The sequence below is a fragment of the Sinohyriopsis cumingii genome, unplaced genomic scaffold (genome assembly GCF_028554795.1).
Source record: "Sinohyriopsis cumingii isolate HCF-2022 unplaced genomic scaffold, ASM2855479v2 utg000160l, whole genome shotgun sequence".
NCBI lineage: Eukaryota > Metazoa > Mollusca > Bivalvia > Unionida > Unionidae > Sinohyriopsis > Sinohyriopsis cumingii.
In genome coordinates, this window is record NW_028315873.1 from 218,314 (window position 1) to 243,791 (window position 25,478).

A 25,478-nucleotide genomic window follows, 5' to 3' on the forward strand; every position below is an offset into this window, starting at 1 on the left:
CAAGACCATCTGCTCAGAAATAATTGTGATGAAAAACGTTCAACTTTTCCATTGTGATAGACATAATGTGTGTCAGATCAGTCCTATTTTCATTTAGAACCAACTAAACATTATACATAGTCTCTTCTAGAAAATCCCATTCTGTTAATTTTATGACAATCAATTCAGAAAGAGTAGAAACAATACTACTTTCCAAAATCGCCACTGTGGTTTTCATATTGGATATACAAGTTTTACCGTTTTATTGTAGAACCCAATCAACATCATTATAAGTCTCTCAGTGAAAATCATATATTGATATCACCATCTGTTCAGTACAATAGTGATCAGATGTTCCAATGGTCGCTATAGAGGATTCATTAGTTCTCACATCAACTCCAACGTCATTTAGGACCAAATATGTTTCTATTTGAGTTTTTTCATGAAACGTACATCTTGATATTACCATCTATTTGGGATGGTACTGATACCAAGACATTCACTATATTGGATGCATGAAGGGCACCATTTCATTGCACGACCTTCAAGAAGAATAGTGTACAGTGTAATGGCAATCGTCCCATTAGTTTAAAGGTGATAATATATTTTTGCTAATATATTTGAATCCCTGACAGGCTCATGATGAATGACAGATGGACGTTTTACTAAATGGCATTGAATAACTCCTCTGGTAAATGACTAACTGAGCACATAAAGTGAACAAGGCAACTGCTTCACCTCAATCTGTTATGCTTCCCATTACAGTAATCTGCTTTCCATCAATTTCTATTGTTTCCCATCAATGTGTCATGCTTCCCATCAATGTGATTTGCATCCCATCAATAGGTTATCTTTTTCATCAATGTGTTATGTTTCCCATCAATTTATTTGGCTTTAGAATATGCTTGCAAAATGAGAGGAAAATGTAACCTACGTTTGTAATCAAGGACTATTAAAATGAATATCGATAGACCTATCAAGTTGCATCACTATGTAATTCTTTGGTATCGTGTCACAAGGGACGATACTGTACCAAACAATAAAAAGGCGATGAATCACACTGAAATAATGAAGACACTGCCCTAACATGTCTTTACATTTAAACAATTAACAACACGTTTTTAAAATTAAATCAATGATAAAAAGTACGCTATTCAAAATGCATGTGTCTTTTTAACGTAATCGTAATTACAGAGGTGTATATAACCCATTAACATGTACGTAGTTTTCAAATTAATTTCTGTTACACATGAAAACAATTTACTTATGTTGTCAACGGGAAGTGATAGTTTTAATTCACCGTAATATATTCTCCTTGCAGCCAATCTGTTTTGATCTGTTATTTTAGAGCAACACAGAAAATAAATCGTTTTGTTGTGTAATGGATTCGTAGAGTCACCTCAAATCATTACCAAGTACAAATTTCCGTTTACACTAAACATGTACTGTCTCTCTCTCTCTCTCAACTAAAAATCAATTAATGGCCATGCGTTGGGACAATTTATTTGATAATTAAAGTAATGGCTATACATTAATATTTTCAATTTTCTTTGCTAATATTACCAGTGAAATATTGTGCGAAACGGCAAACAATCAGATTCAAATTTAGTTTATTATGAATGCGGTCTAACAATAAAAAAGCATTTGTTTGTGTGTATTAGGTTTTAAATAAATACATATATAATATGATATAAATTGAAGGAAAACGTTTTCAAAATAAACGAAACTCTATTTGCTGACCAGGCAATACATAACATATTGACTATAACGATTTTTAATCTTTGTTCAATTTTTAAATGCATCAAATGACTGAATATTGTTCATTTTTTTTTCATTTTCTCGATATATTAATGCGTTCTTACAATTTACATACATGGTGAAACCTGGATCAAAAGATGCAGAAAATCTGGATCATCGATTACTCAGATTGGATTTGAAATGTGATAGAATCTTCTATATTGTTCCAATGTTTTTCCACCTTTTATAAATTAAATTTATTTAAATTGTAGAGGAGAAATTGAACCGGCTTGAGCATTAGCTGGTTATCTTTATGTTTTAACCTAGAAAACTTGAGCTGTTACCAAATTAATATGTGCAATGGATCAGTGTCTTAAAGCCTTGCCAACTATTTGCAGAATACACCGTTAAATAAGTGCAAGTGATCCATCTGTAGGTGTGAAAACTTTTCATTCTTAATCAAATTTTACATAGCAACTGTTGGTGTTTTGAAATTAGAGCCAACGCTAATAGTCTCCACTTTATCTTAAATACTATAAGGTAGGTCGTAATGTTGATGCGTGACACATTTTCAAGCCATGAAATACAAATGTGTATATTTCGTCTTAATACATCGACGATGCACGTAATTATTGCTTTTTGCAATTTAGAATACAATCTGTGATGTAGATGACAAGGACCAATCTTTGCTTTAAATCCTGCCCATCTGCAGTTGCACTCACATTATAAGTTTGACCACAGTGGTAAGGTGTTAGTATTGACATCGTTGGTACAATTTTAAGGTAATTTTTATCAAATTCTGGACAGTGGGGTACAGTGACCCAATCTTCATGTACGACATATGTTAGTCTCATGTCCATATATACAGACTAGACAGGAAGAATGGACACAGCTTAATGCAATTTTTAATAAATTCTGGTAATTGTATCACATAAATCTACTGATGCTAAGCAAATCCTCTCTTTCCTAAGAGAAAAACCTAGTATAAATTTGGAGGTAAGATGACAAAATCTAGAGACGTTATTTCAAAGTAAAAAAAAATGTTATATGATTTAAAATCTTGAAACAACTAATACACAATCAAGTCGATCAATTTATGACACCAACCGTGGCTGAGCTTTCTCAACTTCTACCTCGGTATCACTAAGTCGTCTGAATTTGATACATTAAAAAAAATCAGTGTAGCTTTCACCAATATGACTATTATATATCCGACTTATTGAAGTCATCGTATTCATAATTGAAATGCATAAGACACGAGAAAGTGTTAAATGAAATCAACGGCCTCAAATCTGGAGAGTGAAAATCCGATTCAACAGATTACATCTATATCATAAACAGCAGTGATGTGATGTATTGAAATGATCTTTTACCTAAATGCCTATATTTTGTGATAGAATGTTTTCCAATGAAGATGTCACTCTGATAACAATTCATAAATATCGTATGTTGGCAATGCGGACAATTGAAGCAATGCTGCAAATATATAACATATACTTATGCCAAACTATACACTTATGTAAGCAAAACAACAGACAGACCATTACTCACTGAAAGCAATGAGCAGCACTCAGGATCCAGTATTCGCTGAGAATAGTACCACCACAGAAGTGGCTATCATACATGGTGCCTACAAGACGCCTGATCCCAACCTGCCATGGGTTTGCTCCTTGGACTGCATTCTTTCCTCCAATTATCTTCTCAAGTTTTGGTCTTGGAGCTACTTGCTTCTCCTCAGTCACATCCCGCTTGCCGCGCTCCATCAATGGCCTTTTCCCACAGGTTACAGGTCCTGAAGGAGATGGATTATATTACAATTGGTGATATATTACAATTGGTGACATCCCTGCCTAAATAGAAATTCGTGTGCTTGTATTAAGTGATGACTGGAGACAAATGTGTCTTTTAATACAGTAAGTGAATGTGATTCATACTAATAATTCAAAATACAAAGCATTTCGACAGTAAATAACCACCTATATCCATTTGTATATCAGATCAAAATAAGGCATGTAGTATGTCTAGACGTTTGTGTTTGTGAAAAATTCAAACTGTTTGAAAGGCGATTGAGACTGACCCTTATCCCAACATAAATGTTGACAGATGGGTCAGATGAATCTCATAATAGTATTTTAGGTGCTACTAACAAGATCGTCTTCTCCTGGTCACACAATGAGTCTGCTATATCCGCTTACATTGCTTTGGCTACCCCAGTTGTCTATGTTAAAACTGGTCATTTTATCCACACACCTCATATATATATATATATATATATATATATATATATATATATATATATATATATATATATATATATATATATATATACATACATGTCACTGTGTGTGTGTCGGTATATACTGACTGGCCTACCAATACTGTGTACAATACTTTTAAGGTGCATATCCCTGAGGTAAGGTGATGTTGCTACACTGCATTTGTATGTGCTACCCCTGTTTTCACTGTGATGTATCTACATTTCAGTTTACCTGTTATTCCTGTGCCTAATTTGTCGTAGCTACAATGCATATTGGGTGCTATCCGTGTGCTTAATGTGTTGTAGCAAAAATTACTTTCAGGTCCTATGGCTGTGCTCACTGTTTTCAATCTGCAATACATTTTAATAGCTACTCTTAATGTGTTGTAGCAACTATGCATTTTATGTGCATATACCTGTGCTTAAAGTGTTGTATCTACAATGTAGCTTAGGTGCATATCTCGGTGCTTTATGTTTTGTCCCTGCAATGTATTTAGGGTGCTATACCTGTGCTCACTGTGTTGTAGCAGCTATGCATTTTATTAGCTATCCGTGTGCTTAATGTGTTGCAGCAAAAATGCATTTTAGGTGCATATACCTGTGCTTAAAGTGTTGTACCTACAATGTAGTTGAGGTGCATATCTCTGTGCATTATGTTTTGTCCCTACAATGCATTTTAGGTGCTATACCTGTGCTTAACGTGTTGTAGCAACAATGCATTTTAGGAGCAATCCGTGTGCTTCACGCGTTGTAGCAACAATGAATTTTAGCTGTTATCCCTGTGCTAACTGTCCTGTAGCTACTTTGCATTTTATGTGATATACCTGTGCTGAATGTATTGTATCAAAACTGCATTTTAAATGCTATCCGTGTGCTTAATGTATTGTAGCAACAATGCTACCATTAGGCGATGTTCCTATCATATTTCTTTCTACTATTGTTTACGTCAGTTACGAATATATCATGTGAATTCTTGCAGATGAAATGTCTGTCCATCATTTGATATCGTCATTAGTCTTCTTGACTATTATCACAATATGTAGCTAAGTCCAACAATCGGTTAAAATACAAACGAATTCCACCATTCTGATTGCAGCGATAAACTAAATTGATGGTGAGCCTATTCCCCTTTATTTCGTGGATTGCACGTGGGAGGTTGATGTTAAGTGAAAAGAATTGTCTTTCTTGGTTCCATCCTATGTGGTTTATGTTCAACGTCGTTTCGTAGATTGTTATAATTTTCTAAAACAAATAGCACGGCTGATTTAACATTGAGTTGTTCCTAATGGGTTCGGTCTTTTGGTGTAGCTCCAGACTGATCAATATTCCTCCCTCCATATATTTTTTTGTCACCCGTAGCTTTTAGTTTTCACCAATATTCTGTTTCAACCTATTATATGTATTGTGAACTATCGATCCACAACATACCCCCAGTACAAGTGCGACATGAATATAAGACTTAAACAAATTATCTACTTCAGAGATTCGAATGCATGCGTCCTGATGTACTTCATCAGAGAACTTTTTTTATAACATTATCTTTTCAACAACGTGAGGTTTTCTTTAATACTTCAAATACATTTCAAGTGCCAGAATGTGAAGAAACTTCCTTTTATATTTAAGCTGTGAAACATGTCTTAAGAGATTACCCAATACAGTAAGGGGGGAGGGGTCTGCTCTGATTTCCTTTTGACCCGGACTATTGAACAAAAGCTCTTTATGTCAATAAACATATTCAGCATGATTCAATATCTTGATCACGATTTCACTTCACTTGAACATGAAACGCTAGGTTCTAAATACAAAATGGACAGGTTAACAGTGAACACCAACAAATGAACCTTGTCGAAGTGTGCATAGGTGGATTTTTTAAAAGAAATTTCATGAAATAAGGTTGATTACACTGTGCTCAAGTTATTGTCGGATATGGAACACCAAAACGTCAATAGTAGTATACAAGTTTGATTCTATACGAACGCATGTATGTATGAATGTGTGTACGTGTGTGTGAGAGAAAGAGAAACGTGAAATTCTCTCCAGGTATAATTCACAATTATCAGGTTGTTTAAATTATCTCATTCTTAATATTCATATCATAATCGAAACTACATTTATATGTTCTCACAGGCAAACAATGTGGACAAGCATTTGTCCAATTTCAAATAGTACGTACAATTGGAGATTAAATATACATTTTCAGCCGATATATATATATATATATATATATATATATATATATATATATATATATATATACAGTTGTAATAGCTATTTTAAACCACATTACAGCATATGAATGATTGATACAATACAGACATTTGAATCTCAACTCTTTACTTTAACTAAAAATATATATCTACTTATTTTCTGAAGATATCGTATTTCATCATCCCATGTTTATACACAAGGCATGATATTCAAGGATAACATAACCTTTGCCACTGCCTATTTACATATTACAAAATTACAGAACGTAAGCAACCATATCAAATTACTCGATTCCTCAATATACTTGACATAAGACTGTTTTATAATAAAGTTGTTTTTATGAAAGATTAAAAGCAGAATAGTTCACTCAAACATGATTATTCATTACAGATGTATGATTATTTAAACCTTTAAAGAATAACGTACGATGCAACATAACGGCATATCGTCAGAAGATAGTTCAACAATCCTGGAATCATCTGATATTGCTTGACTTGTTCTTAATTTTGACGTGAGGCCAACACACGCTCAAACATAGTAGCTGTAATGTTACTTACCTAGAGTGACGGCTCTCATGGTGTGTTTATTCTCGCTGATGTCACGGTGGGAGGGAATGTTAAGTGCAAGGTGAAATCTATTCCCCTCCAATCCATGCCTTTCATGTGACATTTTATTTCCAACAATTGTCTCTTCCAACCCATTGCCAGTTTTGTGAACTACCGATTCACAGCAAATGCATTTGCACCAGTGCGACATGAATGCCAAACATGCGAGAATTATCCATGTTTGAGATCTCACGGCATGCATCTTGATGTATTTTATTTTACCTAATTCGTAATAATACAACCTATTAATATAAAATTATCTCTTTCGTCTACATGTGTTTCTCTAATACCGGACATTTGTTTCAAGTGCTTGGATATGAAGAAACATCAGGTTATATTTACGTTCTGTAACGTGTCATAAACGGACCAGCCAATGAATTAGAAGGGAAGGAGGAGCTTGAGTTTTGCCTGGAACCAGAATTTGGACCGAAATAACTTTTTGTCAGTGACTATAATGGGTATCATCATAACCTTTCTTTAACCTCATGAGAAACATCCTTGAACAATTGTTTTTCAGAATCATAAAATTGAAAACTGGTCATATAATTACATCCCTTCAGATATTAGATGCAAGATCTCAAATGTAAACTGTATAGGTAAACATAGGATACATATTCGTCTACCTTGTCTAAATCTGTTAAACTGCCTTAATATGGCCTGTTTCACTGTGATCATTGAACGTTCTCAATTAGATTACACACGAACGTCATCAGTTAACCCTTGAGTGTATGTGTGTATGTGCGCGTGTGAAGAAGGGAGAGAGAGAGGATGTTAACTATCTCGAGCACGCTTACGCCACGATAGTAGGCTGGTCACATAGTCCAGTCGTAGTGCACATTTTATAACCAAACTACGTCTATAATGTTTATCATCAACAGTTGATATAAACACATTATTTCTAGTAGAAATTTGGGTATACACTTTGAACGATCTATTTAGAAACTATTTTGAAGACCAAGAGATCATGGTACATTTTCTTTTCGTTCTTAGTAACTTAGTCACGATGATCGTTTTTCTCCAGTTTGATAGATGCAATTTGAAAAAATGGCTACCTTAAGTAGAATATACATAAGTACTATCCTAAATATTACAATTTTCAATCTCTATCTTACATCTTAACATTATGTTTGTCATTTTCTATCATACAGCAAGCATGCCATTTGTTTATATATTTTATATATCAAGCATAAAGTTGCCGGTATACAATTTCAAACAATACCTTTCTCACTGATTATCATACACGAAAGATTACTTTGCTGCTTTCTATCATACAACACACATACATTCATATGGTGATATATGTGATACACCAATCATTAAATTTGCCACTGCCATTCTTAATTCAAACACTACCTTTCGCATTTAGTATCATATCTCAAACATTAACTTGATGATGTATATCATACAACACACATTACCTATGTCACGACTAATCCGTTGGCGTAACTGCTTAGAGTGGCCAAAGGCTTATACACACATTGATTGGTGCTCAATATTATGCAATCATACATCAAGAATATCCTTTGCCACAAACAAACATCAAATATAGCCTATATATATATATATATATATATATATATATATATATATATATATATATATATATATATATATATGTATATATATATATATATATATATATATATATATATATATACATATATATATATATATATATATATATATATATATATATATATATATATATATATATATTTATATTTATATATATATATATATATATATATATATATATATATATATATATATATATATATATATATATATATATATTTAATGACAGATAGAGAGATAGCGAGAGACAGTGTGTGTGTTTTGAGGTGTGTTAGTGGGTGTGCGGTGGTGATGGGGGTTTAGTGTGTAGGTATGTGTGAGTACGTTATTGGACGTATGGTTTAAACATAATTACGTCTACCGTGTGACTTACACAACTGGGGTTTCGAGATTAAATATTCGAATCCAAAGTTAATACTTAGGAACCGAAACCCTTACGAAAGTTAACGGAAACTGAAAAATCCTGAATCCGGAGAGAATGGTTGGAAGTATTAGATACAAGGGACCGTAGATGTTAACTATTTTTCTGTCATCTTAACGGCATGGACGACTAAGTACAGCACACTTTTGATGCGATGTTGCATATGATTGACTGAATGTTTACAACACTTTATAAATAACTATATAAATATTATAGATTTATACAGTTCTTAAAAAATGTAAGGTATGAGAAGCATTGAACTGCTGTTGAAATCACGGACATGTTATTACAGAGAGTTCGTCCACATGCAAAACAACAAACATTAGTTTAACAAAGTAAAAACCTGATTTGGAGTAAAAGAACAACCCTTGTTGACTATATTTCGTTTGTGAAGTCATATTTTGCAGTAAGGAACGGATAACTAGATTGATACATATGTTTGTGTTACGAAAACAATTGGCGCAATGACACGCCTCACTGAGGAAACAAACAATGCTCAACGTACAAATTCAGAATAAGTATAAAGTAGAAATACAATGTGAAATACCCCTTATCTATTATAGATTACACAACTTATGAATCATTCCAATTTTGAGGCACTATTGTAATTATGTTTCGTGAGCGTTGAAACCACAATGAGAATGGATTAAATATTTGAGTGAATAATTGGTCTTAGAAATATGAAAATTTCCAGACAATTATAAACCATGTTAAATGATATATGTGGATTTGTGATGTTTTTACTAAGCATTAACAATATGTTTCTTATTGCTAGGATGTTTCAAGTGTCGAAGTTTAGGGTGATGTCTAACACTAGGATATCATGCCGTTGACATAAAACAATCACACCCAAAATCATTATTTGGAACCCATTGCAAACAGTCCTAACACTGAACTCTAAATGCTGAAAAAAAGGCGAAGTAGCTACTTGTGCCATTTAGAATGATGCAAAAGCTCTTTTAAATCTAGCACAATAACACATCAGATGATAGAAGCACACACCATTTTGTTACCTAACATCTGGTACAGCCCTTCGTATATTTCTGATTTTGTTTTGAAACAAGGCATTTTTGCAGTGTTCCTGGCGTCGACCATGATCAAGTTGCAAGTGAGATATGGTAAATCCACTTAGTGAAAGGTGTACAGCTAGGCTAAAGTATTCTCTTTTTTTCGGGGGGGGGTATATGAGGCTGTTTAGATCTGCGTTCGCCTTCAGAAAAGCCGATCTCTGAAATCTGCGTCAATGACGAGTACAAGTGTCTCTTCCCAATCAAAGTTGACCAGCTGAACTGTATAAGTTAATCCTTCAGGCACATGTTCATCTGTTTTATCTATGGTAGAGTCTTCAGGCAGTTGACCAGTAAAGATCTTAATCGGGGACACGTCCATTGAGATTTTCAACACGAACCATTATAAATACCACATGCTTGAATGAGTCCGTTTGGATCACACCTGTATTGGTTGTATAACAAATAAAAACTGCTACCTTTAAATTTTACTTCGGTCAGTCTGTTCTTTAGTATTAAATGAATATAAGAGATCTGATATAATTTTGATGTAATCATCTTTGGAATTACCGAATAGATGCGTACTAAGCTCTTTATAACTTCGAATTTGTGGGCATATCAGGCACATACAGTTTTTGACGAAATATAAATACATAGGTCATTTTGGACGCTGGCTCTTGGACATAACGCCATTCAAATCTCTGGTTCGACTATATTCACAACAGTAGCATGTTATGTTCATTGATTTCATCAATCTTGTTTTCTAGATATGTGTTTATTTTAATGAGAAAAGCTAACCCGCTTATTTGCCTAATTCAATACACATACATAAATAATATTTAATAAAGCGTTTTGGCAACAAATACATAAAATGCCACAAGATTTGGTACATGTTGTGTGATTATAAATACATGACAATCAGACACTTTTACATAGCAGTACATTTATGAACTAGGTCACTGATATTGCCATTAATATTTATCTCTTCGGTCAAAACTAATATTATATATATATATATATATATATATATATATATATATATATATATATATATATATATATATATATATATATATATATATATATATATATATATATATATATATATATATATATGTGTGTGTGTGTGTTTGTGTGTGTGTGTTTGTCTGTGTGTCTGTGTGTGTGTGTGCGCGCGATTTAAAGTTGCACTAGCTTGTCGGGATTATGCATTACTGTCGTTTCTTTGGAGGAATATACATAAGATTACTATAATTTATTTAATGGTTTTTATTGATATATTGTATTCATGCTTTATAAAACCTATTAATATTGGTACGCACACAAATTATTTAATATTAAAATGTTCGGAGGTCGCTCTATCCTCTATCAAACAGTATTGGGTGTATATTGGTCAGGCAGCAGACTAAACGACCTGATGATCGATAGGACCGGACGGAGAGTCAACAAGTGTTGTAACCCCACAACCAAGACTCCTTGTATGCTAAACTGTATGTTTCTCTCGTTGTCTGTATGTCTCTCTTCTGTATAAATGTGTATATTTGTCTATTCCGCTCTCTCTCTCTCTCTCTCTCTCTCTCTCTCTTTCTCTCTGAAGTTATGATTGGTGGAACACTGTAGTCGCACGAAGTAACTGAAAGGAGAAAGTAATAAATAGATAATGTAAATAACTATATATACGGTAGCAATGCCAGTTAAATACGAATAATCATTTAGATGAACTGTAAATATGTTTCAATTTTAAAATGAATCTTGATGGTCCCTCATTTTGATTAGTATTTATTTACAACTCGTGTCAATAACCTAGCCTGTATTTGAAAATCGGCGTTTGCGATGTTCCTTTTGATATCTATCAGCCTATTTTGAAAAATATACCGTATATGGTCTAAGCGATGCATCGAAGTAAACTGATACAATGGTACAATGTGTGGGTGCAATCGATTCTTAGCCATATAGTTTGTGTCGGAACAGGTGTGCCTGTGGTGTATTTGGAGTTTAAATGTTGCTTTAATAATGTTTCAGTCATATCACTACGATTTCTGCATTGTTGCTGTTGACAGTGGTGTCAAGTACTGGGGCATCATGCGGCATAATTCATGACAATGTCTCACCCAGTATTATTATCCTGACACCAGGGCGACCAGTCTTAAAACTAACCTCTTAATGCTGAGCGCCAAGCGTGGTAGCTGTCAGTTCCATTTATGTAAGTCATTGATACGACTCGGCCGGGGATCTAACCCACATCCTCCCGCATACGAGGCGGAAGTTCTAACCACTAGGACACATGAGCGGTTGTTCGGAATAGGGATACACTGATAAGGATGAACACATATTAATTACCTTCTCTATGAAATGTCCGTGATATAATTATAATAGATTGCCAGTGTAGTATTTGTGCAAAATAAGCACCTTTATCACTGATAAGCTATCCGTTTTACTTCTTCATTCCCTGTCGTTTTCGTTGTCCAATCTTCTTGCCTATCTGCCTTATTTAGTTTCCAGCATCAACGTAGACAACCCGTCTATTTTATAGTTTCAAAGCGAACACTATCATGATAAAAACATTTGTCGTTATCAGTATCTTCTATAATAAGAATTCAGCTAGGCAGAAACAAAACGAACTCATATGTTGTGTAAGATAAATGCTTGTGTTTGATCTAGTACGTGAACAAAGTAGAACAATGTTGCTCGTGTTATATGTGTTTGTTTGTGTACCAAAGTCATGGAAGCTAGGTATGGATTGGTGAAGCTTGGTGGGACTTGTCGTATTATACTTATTTTTTTATACTTATTTTTGTTAGGTTTGTAATAATAAATGTTCCAATGATATACATGCTACTTTCACAAACTACATTCTTCCCCCCTTCTGTGTGCCCCGAAAGGCCCAGTGGTCTAAAGCGCTCTCCGTTACAAATCACTGCCATATCCCCTCTGTCTGCGTGGGGTCGAGTGTCGGGTTCGGCCAATTTAAGTATGTGAGAAAGTTTGCCAGTAGCTTTTCGATGGTAGGTGGTTCTTTCTAGGGATTTCCCGGGTTCTTCCTCCGACATGTATAGCCTATCACGTGCTGAAAACATTGGCGTTAAACAATACAACAACAACAATTTACTCCTCTATGTTTTTCTGTGCACAGTACACACACACACACACACACACACACACACACACACACACACACACATATATATATATATATATATATATATATATATATATATGTAATAAGAATCATAATAAGAATGATAATAACAATAAAATACATATAACAACATCTGTCGTTATTGGTCATTGGTTTCTAGGTCAATACAAATATTTTCCAGCATCCCGAATAACTTGTCATAACTAGTTGAAACAAGATAAATTTAAAACTTTAATCCATGTCCAAACTCTCAGATTAGTCAGCTACCAGTTTTGCATTGTTCATTGCCAGTTTATTGCATATATATATATATATATATATATATATATATATATATATATATATATATATATATATAAAGATCTTTATAACTTATCTTCATTTTAAAACAAATGAAATATATTATGAAAATAACTCCAAACGTGTACTTTTGGACCGTGGACAAAGTTTATCGGAACGATTGCAATGGGAATTTTATCATTTCCAGTATGAAACTAAATCAGGGAAATCACAATGTTTATATAGTCTTGTTCTTATTTATTTAAAGGTCACCTGCCATACTCCAATTTTGTCCTATTTATATTAGATTTGCATTACATGATTAAGAATTGTTATTCTCGCACATGTTTTTATCAAGTGTAAAGAAGAAATAATTTAATTGATGCAAATATAAGTAATCAAAGCTTTTACTTCGCTTTAGTTACAATTTCCCACCTATATTTATTTTTATTTGCAAGATACCGACTTATAGTTAACCTGGATATCGTATAATCTTGGTCAGTTTGCAATAAGCAAATTACCATGCATCATCGTCATCATCATCTTTATTTCCTTCCATGGAACATCACATGATATAAGATTAACTCTTATAAACATAATCAATATATAAGTTTATAAAAAAAATTAAAAATAGAAAAATATAATAATATTAGAAAACAGATTCTTAAACTATATCAGTCAACAAAGTGTTCGCCAAATGAATCAGTTGCAAGTTTAAAAAATACTTTCGAATGATGAAAGAAAGAATAGATGATAACAATGCAAGATTATTTGTTTGTTTTTTTTCATTTTATTTTCAAAGAAGTGCATGTTTATCAATTTATGTTGTACAGTCTGCGTGTGTGTAAGTTTATGTGTCGGGCACAAATGAAACACAAAAGTATTTCATTTCTAATTTGTACGGAATAATGGAACAAATATGAGTCCGATATTGACCAGCAATTACAAGCTTTCAATTTACGCGCTCAAACACTAAAACAACTTGAAAAATAAAAACAAACAATACAATTCACTGTTGGGAGCTTCGTAGTTCAGCAACTAAATACTGACAAAATGATCAACATTATTATCTCTCTCTCATGTGTATTCTAGTATGTATTTTATGCAGTTATGTTACAATGTAAAGCCTACAATTAAGTATAATTTGTATACAATCTCATGCACACTACCCTTAGCAAAATGTTTACTTATTATTTAGAATATTAACTGTTATTTATTTTTGTTTTATAAATGCTTATTTATAATTTGACCGGAGGACTTGAGAATGTCGTTGTTCAGATGTATATATGTGTTAGCATAACAAATGTATATAACTATTTTAAGTAAAACAAGCAGGATATGTCAGTTTGTATTTTCTCTCATAAATATGTACGTTACGAAGTATGATTATTTTCTTTTAAAGAAAATCAAAATTGTTTATTAAAATTCAGTTTTTTTTCCTTAAAAACTATTTGACATACCATTCACTTTTTTGTTGAAGAATATAAACGTAAAAACTATTGTTAGGTTTGGCAGAATTTGTATTTGGGAAAATTCACTATGATCCTGCATAAATAACACAACTTTTCCATCCCTCCCCTGTTTGATCAGACATGTTAAAAACACTTTTATTCTGGTAAACATGTCTTTTCGGAAAAAGAAAGAACGCTTTTTCTCATCATCATCCTTTTAGTTACATCCGTATGCAACACAGTGCACCATATTTGCTTTACAAAGGCACGATATTACGCTTTATCACATAGACTTTTACGTAGTGAAATTAATAATTCGAATGGCTAAATTGAATAAATGAACGTCATATCTGGTATGTGCAGGCAAAAACATCCTATTATTTACGGAGATTGCCAAATATCTTTTTTTTATTTTATAAAGCAGAGTTTTAAGTCTAATTAAACATTTGTATGGTCTGCATGCATAACGAATGCGTTTCGTTTACAACTATGATAATATCTCACCTTTGTACAATATAGGGCGGCCGGTGACCTTTAACAACAACAAATACATATCGAAAAACAATTAAGTAACTCTACACAGTTCAAATTGTTTCTTCAAATTCGTATCACATCGGGATGAATTAATTTGTCTCAGCTATATAGAACTAATATATGACTATTGGTTAGTACGTTTTACATTATCACAGTTGACCATGCATTAATTTTGTTTCAAACATCGCCCAGAATGTCATTTGTTTTCTGGCAAAAACTTCATTTCTTAGAATTCCATCTAGTCATGCGAGCGTCTATTTCAACACTTATCTGAATGTATGATTCTATTGATAAATATGTCCATGAAAATGTACTAAATAAGATTTAAGGGCTGTGTGCATGGTGAAGGGAAGCTATTAATTTCTGCACTAGGTTAATTAGTCTCGTATATATATATATATCTATATATATATATATATATATATATATATATATATATATATATATATATATATATATATATATATATATTCTTTAATGCAATTAGTAAAAGATTCAAGAACTACTGTAAACTGCAAGGTATTGTTCAGTGGAAATATAAGACATCTCATGTGATACAGTGAACTGGATCAGTCCACAGATTCGACATTGTCAAATTTCAAACTTTAATTTCACAAGAAAAGTTAAATAACTTCTTTTTAAATTGACCGTTGTATCCCGTTAGATAATAATAGTAACATTTGTAGACCGATTGATTGCGCTTTGGAAGAAACAACAAATTATCGGATTCATCCATCCTACCATCACCCGTATATAGCTATACATGCATTAGCTCATATATTTGTTACAAGATCAGGTATGGTAACTATGGAAATGATGCCATTAAATGAATTCACAGTAATTGGAAAAACCTTTCTGAATTATCTCATTTATGAAACACTTGTAATTGTAAACAGTTTTAATACTTCCATAAATAAACAGAACGCAACTAAGTGGCTCAGCTAGAAATAATACTCAAAAAATCAATAAATAATACCCTAAGATGTAACTTTATAGGCCTTGACCTTAACTTCCATTTAGTTGAGGCGAGCGTATTAAAACACATGTCCAACAATGTAACATAAGCGCAGCAAAATTCAAATTAAGCTAGAGTAATTGCTAATTTTGTATCGCTGAGTAGATCTTATAATTTCTGAATGGCTCCCAAGTGATTTTTCCACGTGTCAAGTTTAACGATTACGTGACGGATACTCCAAAGATTGTTTTTTTCACAAATGTAGACTCTGAACTATGTATATTATTATATATGCTATTTGCTTGTGTTGTAACATCTGGAAACAATATATCATTTTCACTTGAAAACTAGATTACTGTCCTCTTGTGTTAGCGGTTGCCACAGCTCCTGGTCTAGATAGTTCAACATTTCTGAGTACCAAACATTTCAAAAACAGTTACCAAACCCCTTTGCCATGAGGGTGATAGGAATACGATTCAAACTGTTGGATGTCTAAACCGTCCATAACTTGAGAACACTTTCCGGATATAAAACTGACCTATGATCAGACTGATTAGAAAGAGAGAAAAGTGTTATAAACAAACTTTTTCAAAATATTTACAATATTTTTAGTTTTAATATGTTCACAAAGGTATAGCCTCTGGAAACCTTTCGGACCAACATATTATAGACAACGTGTATTTGTTATCTGATTTTGGTTTCAGGCAAAGGACCGATACGGTCTAACCACATTTTAATAAATGGTTATCAAATGCTGTAATCGGTTGCATATAGCCTTAGGTATCCTTTAAATGGGTTGTCCTGTCCTTTCACAAGTGTGTTAAGACGTAAATGCGCGGAACCATTCTTTTTCAGTTTTGATTCGTGTAAATGATTTCACACCTTGTGCTAAATCTTTATTGACGCCTGAATGACCAGCCAAGGGCGTTTCCTGTGCATATAATACAAATGTAATGTCGCTGTGACTTAGGTAAACATGATCATGGCTCATTGACCATTCATCATTAGAGAGTATCTCTTATGTCCTCCATTTGCTCAGAAGGATCCCATTTTTCACAAAATGACAAGATAGTACTTGTGTGAATTCAGTGTCGCTAATATCCATATGAAGCAAATAGGAGCTCTCAGGATCTCATTTTGCTTGCGCATTGAGTGATCGTGGTTTATAGCTCTGATTAAAATCTCGAGAATAAGTAGTAAATATCGGATCACGTAGAATCATACCCTAGCAACAATAGACAAAAACAAGCAATTAACTAAAAATATTTCGAGTTTTTTGTGTACATTTCTGATGACATCAGGTTGAATTCATTTCTCTCAGGTACAAAGAACAAATGTATGACTATATGTTAGCACATTATACATTATTAGGCGGGACCATGCATACACTTTGTTTTAAAGATCGTGCAGAATATTTTTTGTTCTGGCGTAAATTGCATTTGTTAGAATTCCACTTTCATTTTGTCACGTGACGCAAGAATGTCTATTTCAACCCTTATCAGTAATATTGATAATATTGATACATTTGTCCATGAAAATGTACTAAATAAGATTTTAGGGCTATGTGCAGGGTGAACGGAAGTGATTATTTTCTACACTAAGCTACTGATTCTCGTATAGTTTTACTCTTTAATGCAATTAGTAAATCGTACAAAAACTATTGTAAACTACACCGTATAGTTCATTGGAAATATCACATACCTAATGTGTCACCGTGAACTGGAAATGTCCACATATTCGTCATTGTCAAATTAAAAACTTTAATTTCACAAGAAAAGTTAAATTACGTCTTTTTGAATGACAATTGTAATCACTTAGAAGTAAATATGAGATATATTTAGACCGACCGATGATTCTTTGGAAAAGAAGCAACGGCGAAAATGAGCTAGTGAAGAAACAACAAGAAAATCGATTCAGCCATCCATCCATCCCCGCAATTAGCTAAAAATGCATTACCTCATATATTTGTTTCAAAAGCGTATATGGTAACTATGGTAACTATGTAATTTTCAGTTTAAGTGTTTGTGATGCAGACTAAATATCATTGATAAACTTTTACATTAATGATAACCTATAACGTTAGTATTTGCGTGAATATTTTTTTGTAAACTGTTATCTACTGACTGGGTAGATGTTTAGCATATTGCCATTAATTGTATTTTAAGTATTAATAATTTTTAATAAATTATTACCATTTGTGCAAATGGTTAGTATGCTGTTTCTATCTGTATCAACAGTGTATACTGATACCACCTGTGTGAATATAAGTAGTGTGAATGATATTTCACCGCTGCATCTAGGTAGATGAAAATGGATTTTGTGCCATTTTTGTAACGCAATTTCGTTTGCAGACATTTTATAGAGCTTCCGCTATTTTACGCCATGTCACTTACATATCCGCATACTCGTGAATAGAGATAATTTTAGTTCTTTTAATGTGACGACGATATATTATTACAAATCTTATTGTATTCATACGTATGTGGAATAACTTAAACTAGGAAATGTTATATTTTAAAATTAACGTATTTATCATGATCACAGACATACATATCTTTGATTTTTTTGTTATTTTAGCATGTGAAGAAACCATAAATACAATACGATCATATGCAAAATATCAACGAAAAAGTAATCCACTTATTTAAAACACAGATACACACAAACGCACACATACAACGACACATTTCATTGTGCAGTCAAGATACGGATTTGTCAGGCGCCATCCAGATTTAGTTAATTCATAATAAAGTAAGTCCAATATTAACATATAATTTCGACAACCTGATAACAGTTTTTGTATCGACATATTAATTTGAGATAGTATGGTATATGGTAACATAATGTGCTAATTAGGACATCTTCGTAAGGTCAGCCGATGTAGCATGTTTGGCTACGGTTCCTTTTTTCGATTCACCAATCATACATTTTTGTAAATATAATTGAACCATATGGTTAGTTTTATTTTTTCTTCATTTTTCAAACCTAACATATACCATTTAATATTACTATTAGATCAAATGGGTTTAGAAACGGTTCCTGTAAATATAAGTCATCTCATTAATAGATAGATAGATAGATAGATATATGGAGAATATTTGATTTTATATGGTTAATAAGTGACAAACGCAACGGTTTGCTAAAACCAGTCAACGTTTTTTACATCGAAAATAAGACTGGTAGTGCAGATACTTTCCCAATCAAAACTCTGTCTCTTTAACATTTTTTTAAATACTAATTTATGATAGAGGGTCCTGATGTTAGTAAGTTTTGGGAATTCAGAGTTCAGTGATTCCTTGTAGGCGAAATTCTCTGTAAAGAATGAGTTAAGGATATTTGTAATTTACTATATGAACATATCTCAAAGAAGCTATCAACTGATTTTTAACTGGTTGTTTTTTGGTCTAGATAGTTCAATATTTCTGAGTTCTGATCATTGTTTAGACCAAAGTTAGTGAGGTCTGATTTCACGCCACCACTTAAATCTTTATTTGTGGGATACGTACACAAAATGATTTATAGTTGTGTCAGTTTATCCTGACAGGGTGTTAATTGTGTAATTTAAGCCACTGTCATTTGTCTAGCTTGATAAGGTACACACTACTTGGTCTGACGAGGAACCGGAGGCATAGACACAGAACTATATTACTGAGCAGAATACTCATTTCTTTTGTATATATATATATCATTCCTTCATTTACAACATTGTCAAGACGATTAATTTCTGAATCTTGGACTGAAACAAGTTTATATTTTAAGAACTTCAAAAGTGTCAATGGACATTCAGTCAATCCACGAGTTTAAATGTAGGAAATCCTAAAGATTCGGGAAATGATTCAGTAACAGCAAACAGCAAGAAAGACCCTCGTTCCATTATTTCCCTGCATTAATGCAGCACGTCATATACCATATTTTCCAACATTTGAAGTAAACATAGCAATACCAGTGAGCCATGAGGGTCATATGAAGAGGATTTAAACTGTTATATGACTAAATCATGCATTGCATGCTAAAAATGTCCTGAAATGAAATTGACATAAGATCAGACTAGTCAGATTTTGAAAGAGAGAAAATGTTTTAAACCAAACTTTTTCAAATCATTTACCATAGTTTTAGTTGTAATATTCTCACAAAGGAATTACCTCTGGAAATCTCTCTGACCAACAGATTATAGTCAACGTGTATTAGTTATCTGACTTTGGTTTCAGGCAATGGACCGATACAGTCTAACCACATGTTAAGAAATGGTTATTAAATGATGAAATAGGTTGCATATAGTCTTAGGTATCTTTTAAATGGGGTTTCCTGTCCTTTCACATATGTGGCAAAAGGTAAATACGCAGTAACATTGTTATTCGTTTTTGATCCGTGTCAATGATTTCACACCTTGTGCTACATCTTTATTGACACATGAATGACCAGCTAAAGGTGTGTCCTGTGCGTAAAATAAATATTTCATGTCGCTATGACATTTGTAAACATTTTAATATATAATTGACCATTCGTCAACAGCGGTTATCTCATATGGTCTACATTTGCTCATAATAATGTCATTTTTCACAAAATGGCAAGCTGGTAATTTTGTGAATTCATTGTCGCTAATATACATGTGTAGCAAATATGAGATATCATGATATCTCAGGATATCCTATTGCTTCCACAGTGAGCGAGCTTTTATCACCCTGATTAGAATTGTACTAAAAAGAGGATCACTTAGATTTATACCATATATATGATCAAGTGTCGGACCGATAAATGCGTGAGCGAGAGCAATACATTCCGGATTAACAATATTATTTCCAACTGTGTATGTCGGAAGAGTAAGCTATGTTCATCCAATATCTTGAAAGATTGTAATACATATCGAGGAAGAGTATTGCTCACCATTGTGTAAATGGTGCTCAATTGTTTCATGGCACTTTAATGAAAATTCGTTCAGCGCATTCCGATTATTTCTGCCAACATTTCTAGTGTGTAATGATATTGCATTCGTTTAGATTCACCATCATCAACACCGCCTCTCATGTTGCTATCTCCCCAATCCATACTAACCTCATAACTAATGATGTCGCTGATAGTAATTACGACAACGTTTCCGTAATCTCAGTCAGTAAGGTAAGAGTATTGTCTTTATCAAAACTATGAGTGACGATAAAGATGTCATCTTTAGCCAAAACAAATGCTCTTCATCAAACTAAGTTACAAATTTTGCATCAAATATTTAAAATAATGTCTTGGAATAATGTATTTTCTGTCTATCTCATTTCGACACTAACACACACTCGAATTTAAGAAAATTAATTTGATCGATATTAGGTGTTTTATTGACAAAACCTATTTATTCGGTGTCTATCTTTTTTGATATGTATAATCGGTGTGGTATGCTGCAATACAACATCAGGCCTTTTCAATATACAGAGTAAGACTGCATCTGTTTATGCTTGCGTGGCTGTGTGGGTGTGTGTTTGTCCGTATATGTAGCGTATAGATTAAAAATGTCAATTTTAGTCTTTTATCAGCAACGTTTCTCTGTAAAGAAGAAAATGCTTTTATCGTTCTAAGATAAGGGCATTGATGTCTCGTTTGACATAGTTGTCTAACTTTAGATAAAAATAACATACAGGAAAGCTTTATCTTCTTGACGTTCTTTATTTTAAGTTTGGGTATCACGAGTTTCACTAAAGTTTTGAGAACTTCCTATCAAGTGCGTTATTATTCGTGTGAGTACTTACTTACTCCAACTGAAATTGCTTTTCCTAATGTTTATAAGATTAAACATATACGTCCTAATGTGTTACTCATAGCACATATCAATATTATGTGTGTGCGTGTGTGTGTGTGTGGGTGTGTATGTGTATGTATGTCTGCAGATTGATGATATCTGTAAAACGAACAACCCAATTGATACTCAGACTGCATGTATATTCATTTTAACATTTCACATTCATTGGCATTCTGATCCATTATTCTTTATTTCTAATTTTGTTGGTATATCGTTAGAATCTCATATCAATTCATAGATGTAAAACGTGAGTACCCTGTTACGTCTTCTAATCATCTTCGTAATGGAAGCGGATACATTTATTCCGTTTGGTCAAGAAAACCCCACATTTCGGAAACGCTAAACATCACAATAGGTATAAGCTAAACATGTGTTTTGCGTTATTCTTTCGTTTCAAATTTCTATGTATGGACAAAGTTATAAAGTTATTTTGCTAGCGTAACGTAATCAAGTACACCGAGATTCACGCCTATGAAAACATGTAACTAAATGCATCGAAGATCAGAACTTATGTGCTATATCTAAAGTACAAAAACACAGAAATCAGCAAATGTAATGGTAAGTATACTAGCGTTTGACATGCATAAGTGTACACTAGAGCTTTTTGTTTCAGTGTGTGTGTTGTACAGAAGGCAGAGAGACAAGCGTGTTACGTACTCATTCTCTAAATAGGTGCTTCTAATGTTGTATTTTCAGAGACACTGAGGACAATGCGTAAGAAGAAAACGGTGCAGCGAATCATATTATGCAAACCGTCCCAAAATCACACATAATGAAGACTGTATCATATGATTGGGAACAAAAAAAGAAACATTTCATAGTTTGATTTTCATAATATCTATCACAAAGAATATGCACACACCTTACATGTTTACGGCACAGCGAGGTTCCTTTAATGACTTTTGTGTTAGAGACAAATATGTATCTTTTAGATGCCCTGCTCGTCTCACTTGTTAAGGATATGATTACGTTTTCTTTTGGTTTTACAATATGTTATGTATTTCTACATTTTTGTCATTCCTTGTCGTTGATGTTGTCTAACGTTTTGTACTTTTTATTTATGAATGTTTACTGAAGTGATAACCACCGATGTACCTCTTGTCAGCGACTATTGATTGAGCTACCTCATTGTTGTTCCAATGTCGTATAGACAAACATTTCATAGTTTAGGCCATGAAACTCCCTTGCTCATTTAGGAGTCAATACAACCTATTACATGAATTTCACCATTTTCATCGGCCGATACTAGAATGTTATGTCCAAAAATAGAGTAGATCCTGTCACATTTGTCTCATTGTATGAAACCCAAACCAAACTATACATTTGGTTCATTAACTACCTATTCCTGAGTTTCAAATCATTTAGCAGCATAATGGTGGATTGTATGGGTCCCTTACGTAATAAAAAGTTAGGCAACCAATGCTTGTCAAACGCAATGTGTTCGTCGACAAGGTCTCCAGAAACAATTAATTTAGGTAATATTAAGATTAAATATATAGTCCTAGCTTTTATGAAGTTCTTTATCCTGCTGGCCTGCCCAGATCCAATCTGATCTAGATCCTAATTTCATGTTAGTGTTCTTACGATAAGTTGTGTATGAATTAGGTAAACAGGACTGTAAGTCCTTTCATAATACCCCTGAAAGCTAGGGACGTTGGGAAGATGTCACCAGACCTTAAAGAATATTGTAGTCATATTGCTTTGATACCAGAAACGAATGGTTCCAATGTATTCCATTACTGTTGTTTTCACGTTTGGGAAACAGTACAAGAATCCCTAGGAGTTAGATCACTTGGACTTGTTGTTTGGACACACTGTTTGTTGACCGTCGCGATGTTCTTAAAACATAATCTTATTTTAACAGATGGCTCAGACATTAATTGGTTTGATTATTTGTCTGATTTTTAATAAACAATGTCGAAAACATTATATGTGTCACGAAATAAACGTCAGTGTGCCCAATACAAAATAAATTACGCAAAATAGCACTTGAGAATAAAGCTGAATAATTCAAATTTATGACATTAGGTTGCAGCATCAAGTTTTTTCCAAATAGGAAACAGAAAGTAAAATTAAGGCTCGCAGAATTACTACCTTTATAAACATAACTTAACTTAACTTAAAGACCTGATAATGTTTCCTACCTTAAATATTATCAGTATGTTTTTATGTTTTTAATTTCATGGTGCTTGTTTTTTGTAATCATATGATTATATTTGGTTTTATGTTATAAATGTTTTCTAATGTTGTAAAGTGCTTAGAGATTTTACATATTAGGACCAAAACAAAGTCCTCCTTATTATTATTATTATTTGTATTAGTATTATTATTATTATTATTATCATTATTATCATTATTATTATTATTACTAGTATTATTAAACCTTTCGATTTTTAGCAGATATCACGAAAATTCTGCTAAGACATTGGTCATGGAGGAAAGAGTTAAAACATAACAGGGCAATATATTAAAAACATTAAAAAGAAGCAAACAGAGTCGGATGTAGATCTTTGCTTCGAAAGACTTAACAAAACGAATAAAAATGAACGGAAGGAGGAGAAACCCAAATTTTAAATAAGATTACATGAACTATATTGCTTTTGAAAACACGTTAATAAAAAGGTTACAACTCCATAATTCAAGCAAAACAGATCAATATTGAAGTTATTTATATGAAATGACAGTTGTGTCTTACATTGCATACATGTCGTCAATATCTACTATAAGATCTAATTGTTTTGTTTGCAAACAAATAATATTACTGGCTAGGTTTACAGGCATATGTGATTCTTAAATATGAAGAACACATATGCAACTTGTTTCTAAAAATAAGCGGGATATTTGTAGTGTATATGGAAATTGCATGTTGCTAGAAAAATACTAAAATCTACGACATTAAAGTAGAGCATAATGACCACAATACAAACTTGATTTTGTGTAGGATGAATATTTATCTGAAAATAATATATAGTCATATGAACTATAGCAGGAGAAGGTTGCACACGAGACATGTACAAGTACATGTGACCTACTATTTGCAGGGACACATTTGCAGGTGTGTCATGATCAAGCGAAGTTACTGGATAGATCAGAGGAGATTGCGGAGATACTGTTTTGGTTACCGAAGATAATGTTTAAGAGATGTTACCGGCTCTTCAACAACACAGCGGGATTCAATTAAAACACGACTGTCTGTGTCCTTCGTAGTTTGCTGGAATCCTATCGCAATTATTCTTACTATGTATTATACATGTATTTCTCAGTATCGGAGTTTGTATTGTCTCCAAATCATTCGAAATCATGTTTTTATTATTATAACGTACCGTCAGCGATACACTCCGTGAAGTTCTTGTCACAGGTTATCAGTATGTTTCGTTATGATGGACTTAAAACAAAGCACCGTACATTGGGTGACATATTTCGCTACCCGTCATCAATGTGTCCTTACGTACAGTGATTTGTCTGTGAAATAGACAGACAACCAAACACAATGCTCACAATCTAACGAATAAACAATTACCTTTAAATCCACACCAATAATGCCAAAAT

General features: G+C 33.0%; 1 protein-coding gene across 1 annotated transcript in view; it reads right to left on the minus strand.

Moving 5' to 3' along the window:
* Positions 1–25,478, minus strand: part of LOC149774615 (transmembrane protease serine 9-like) — a 108,428-nt gene that overhangs the window by 13,284 nt on the left and 69,666 nt on the right. The window contains exon 7 of the mRNA XM_089944948.1: positions 3,268–3,508. Within this exon, the coding sequence (XP_089801074.1) occupies positions 3,268–3,508 (241 nt within the window). The remainder of the gene's footprint in view (positions 1–3,267; positions 3,509–25,478) is intronic.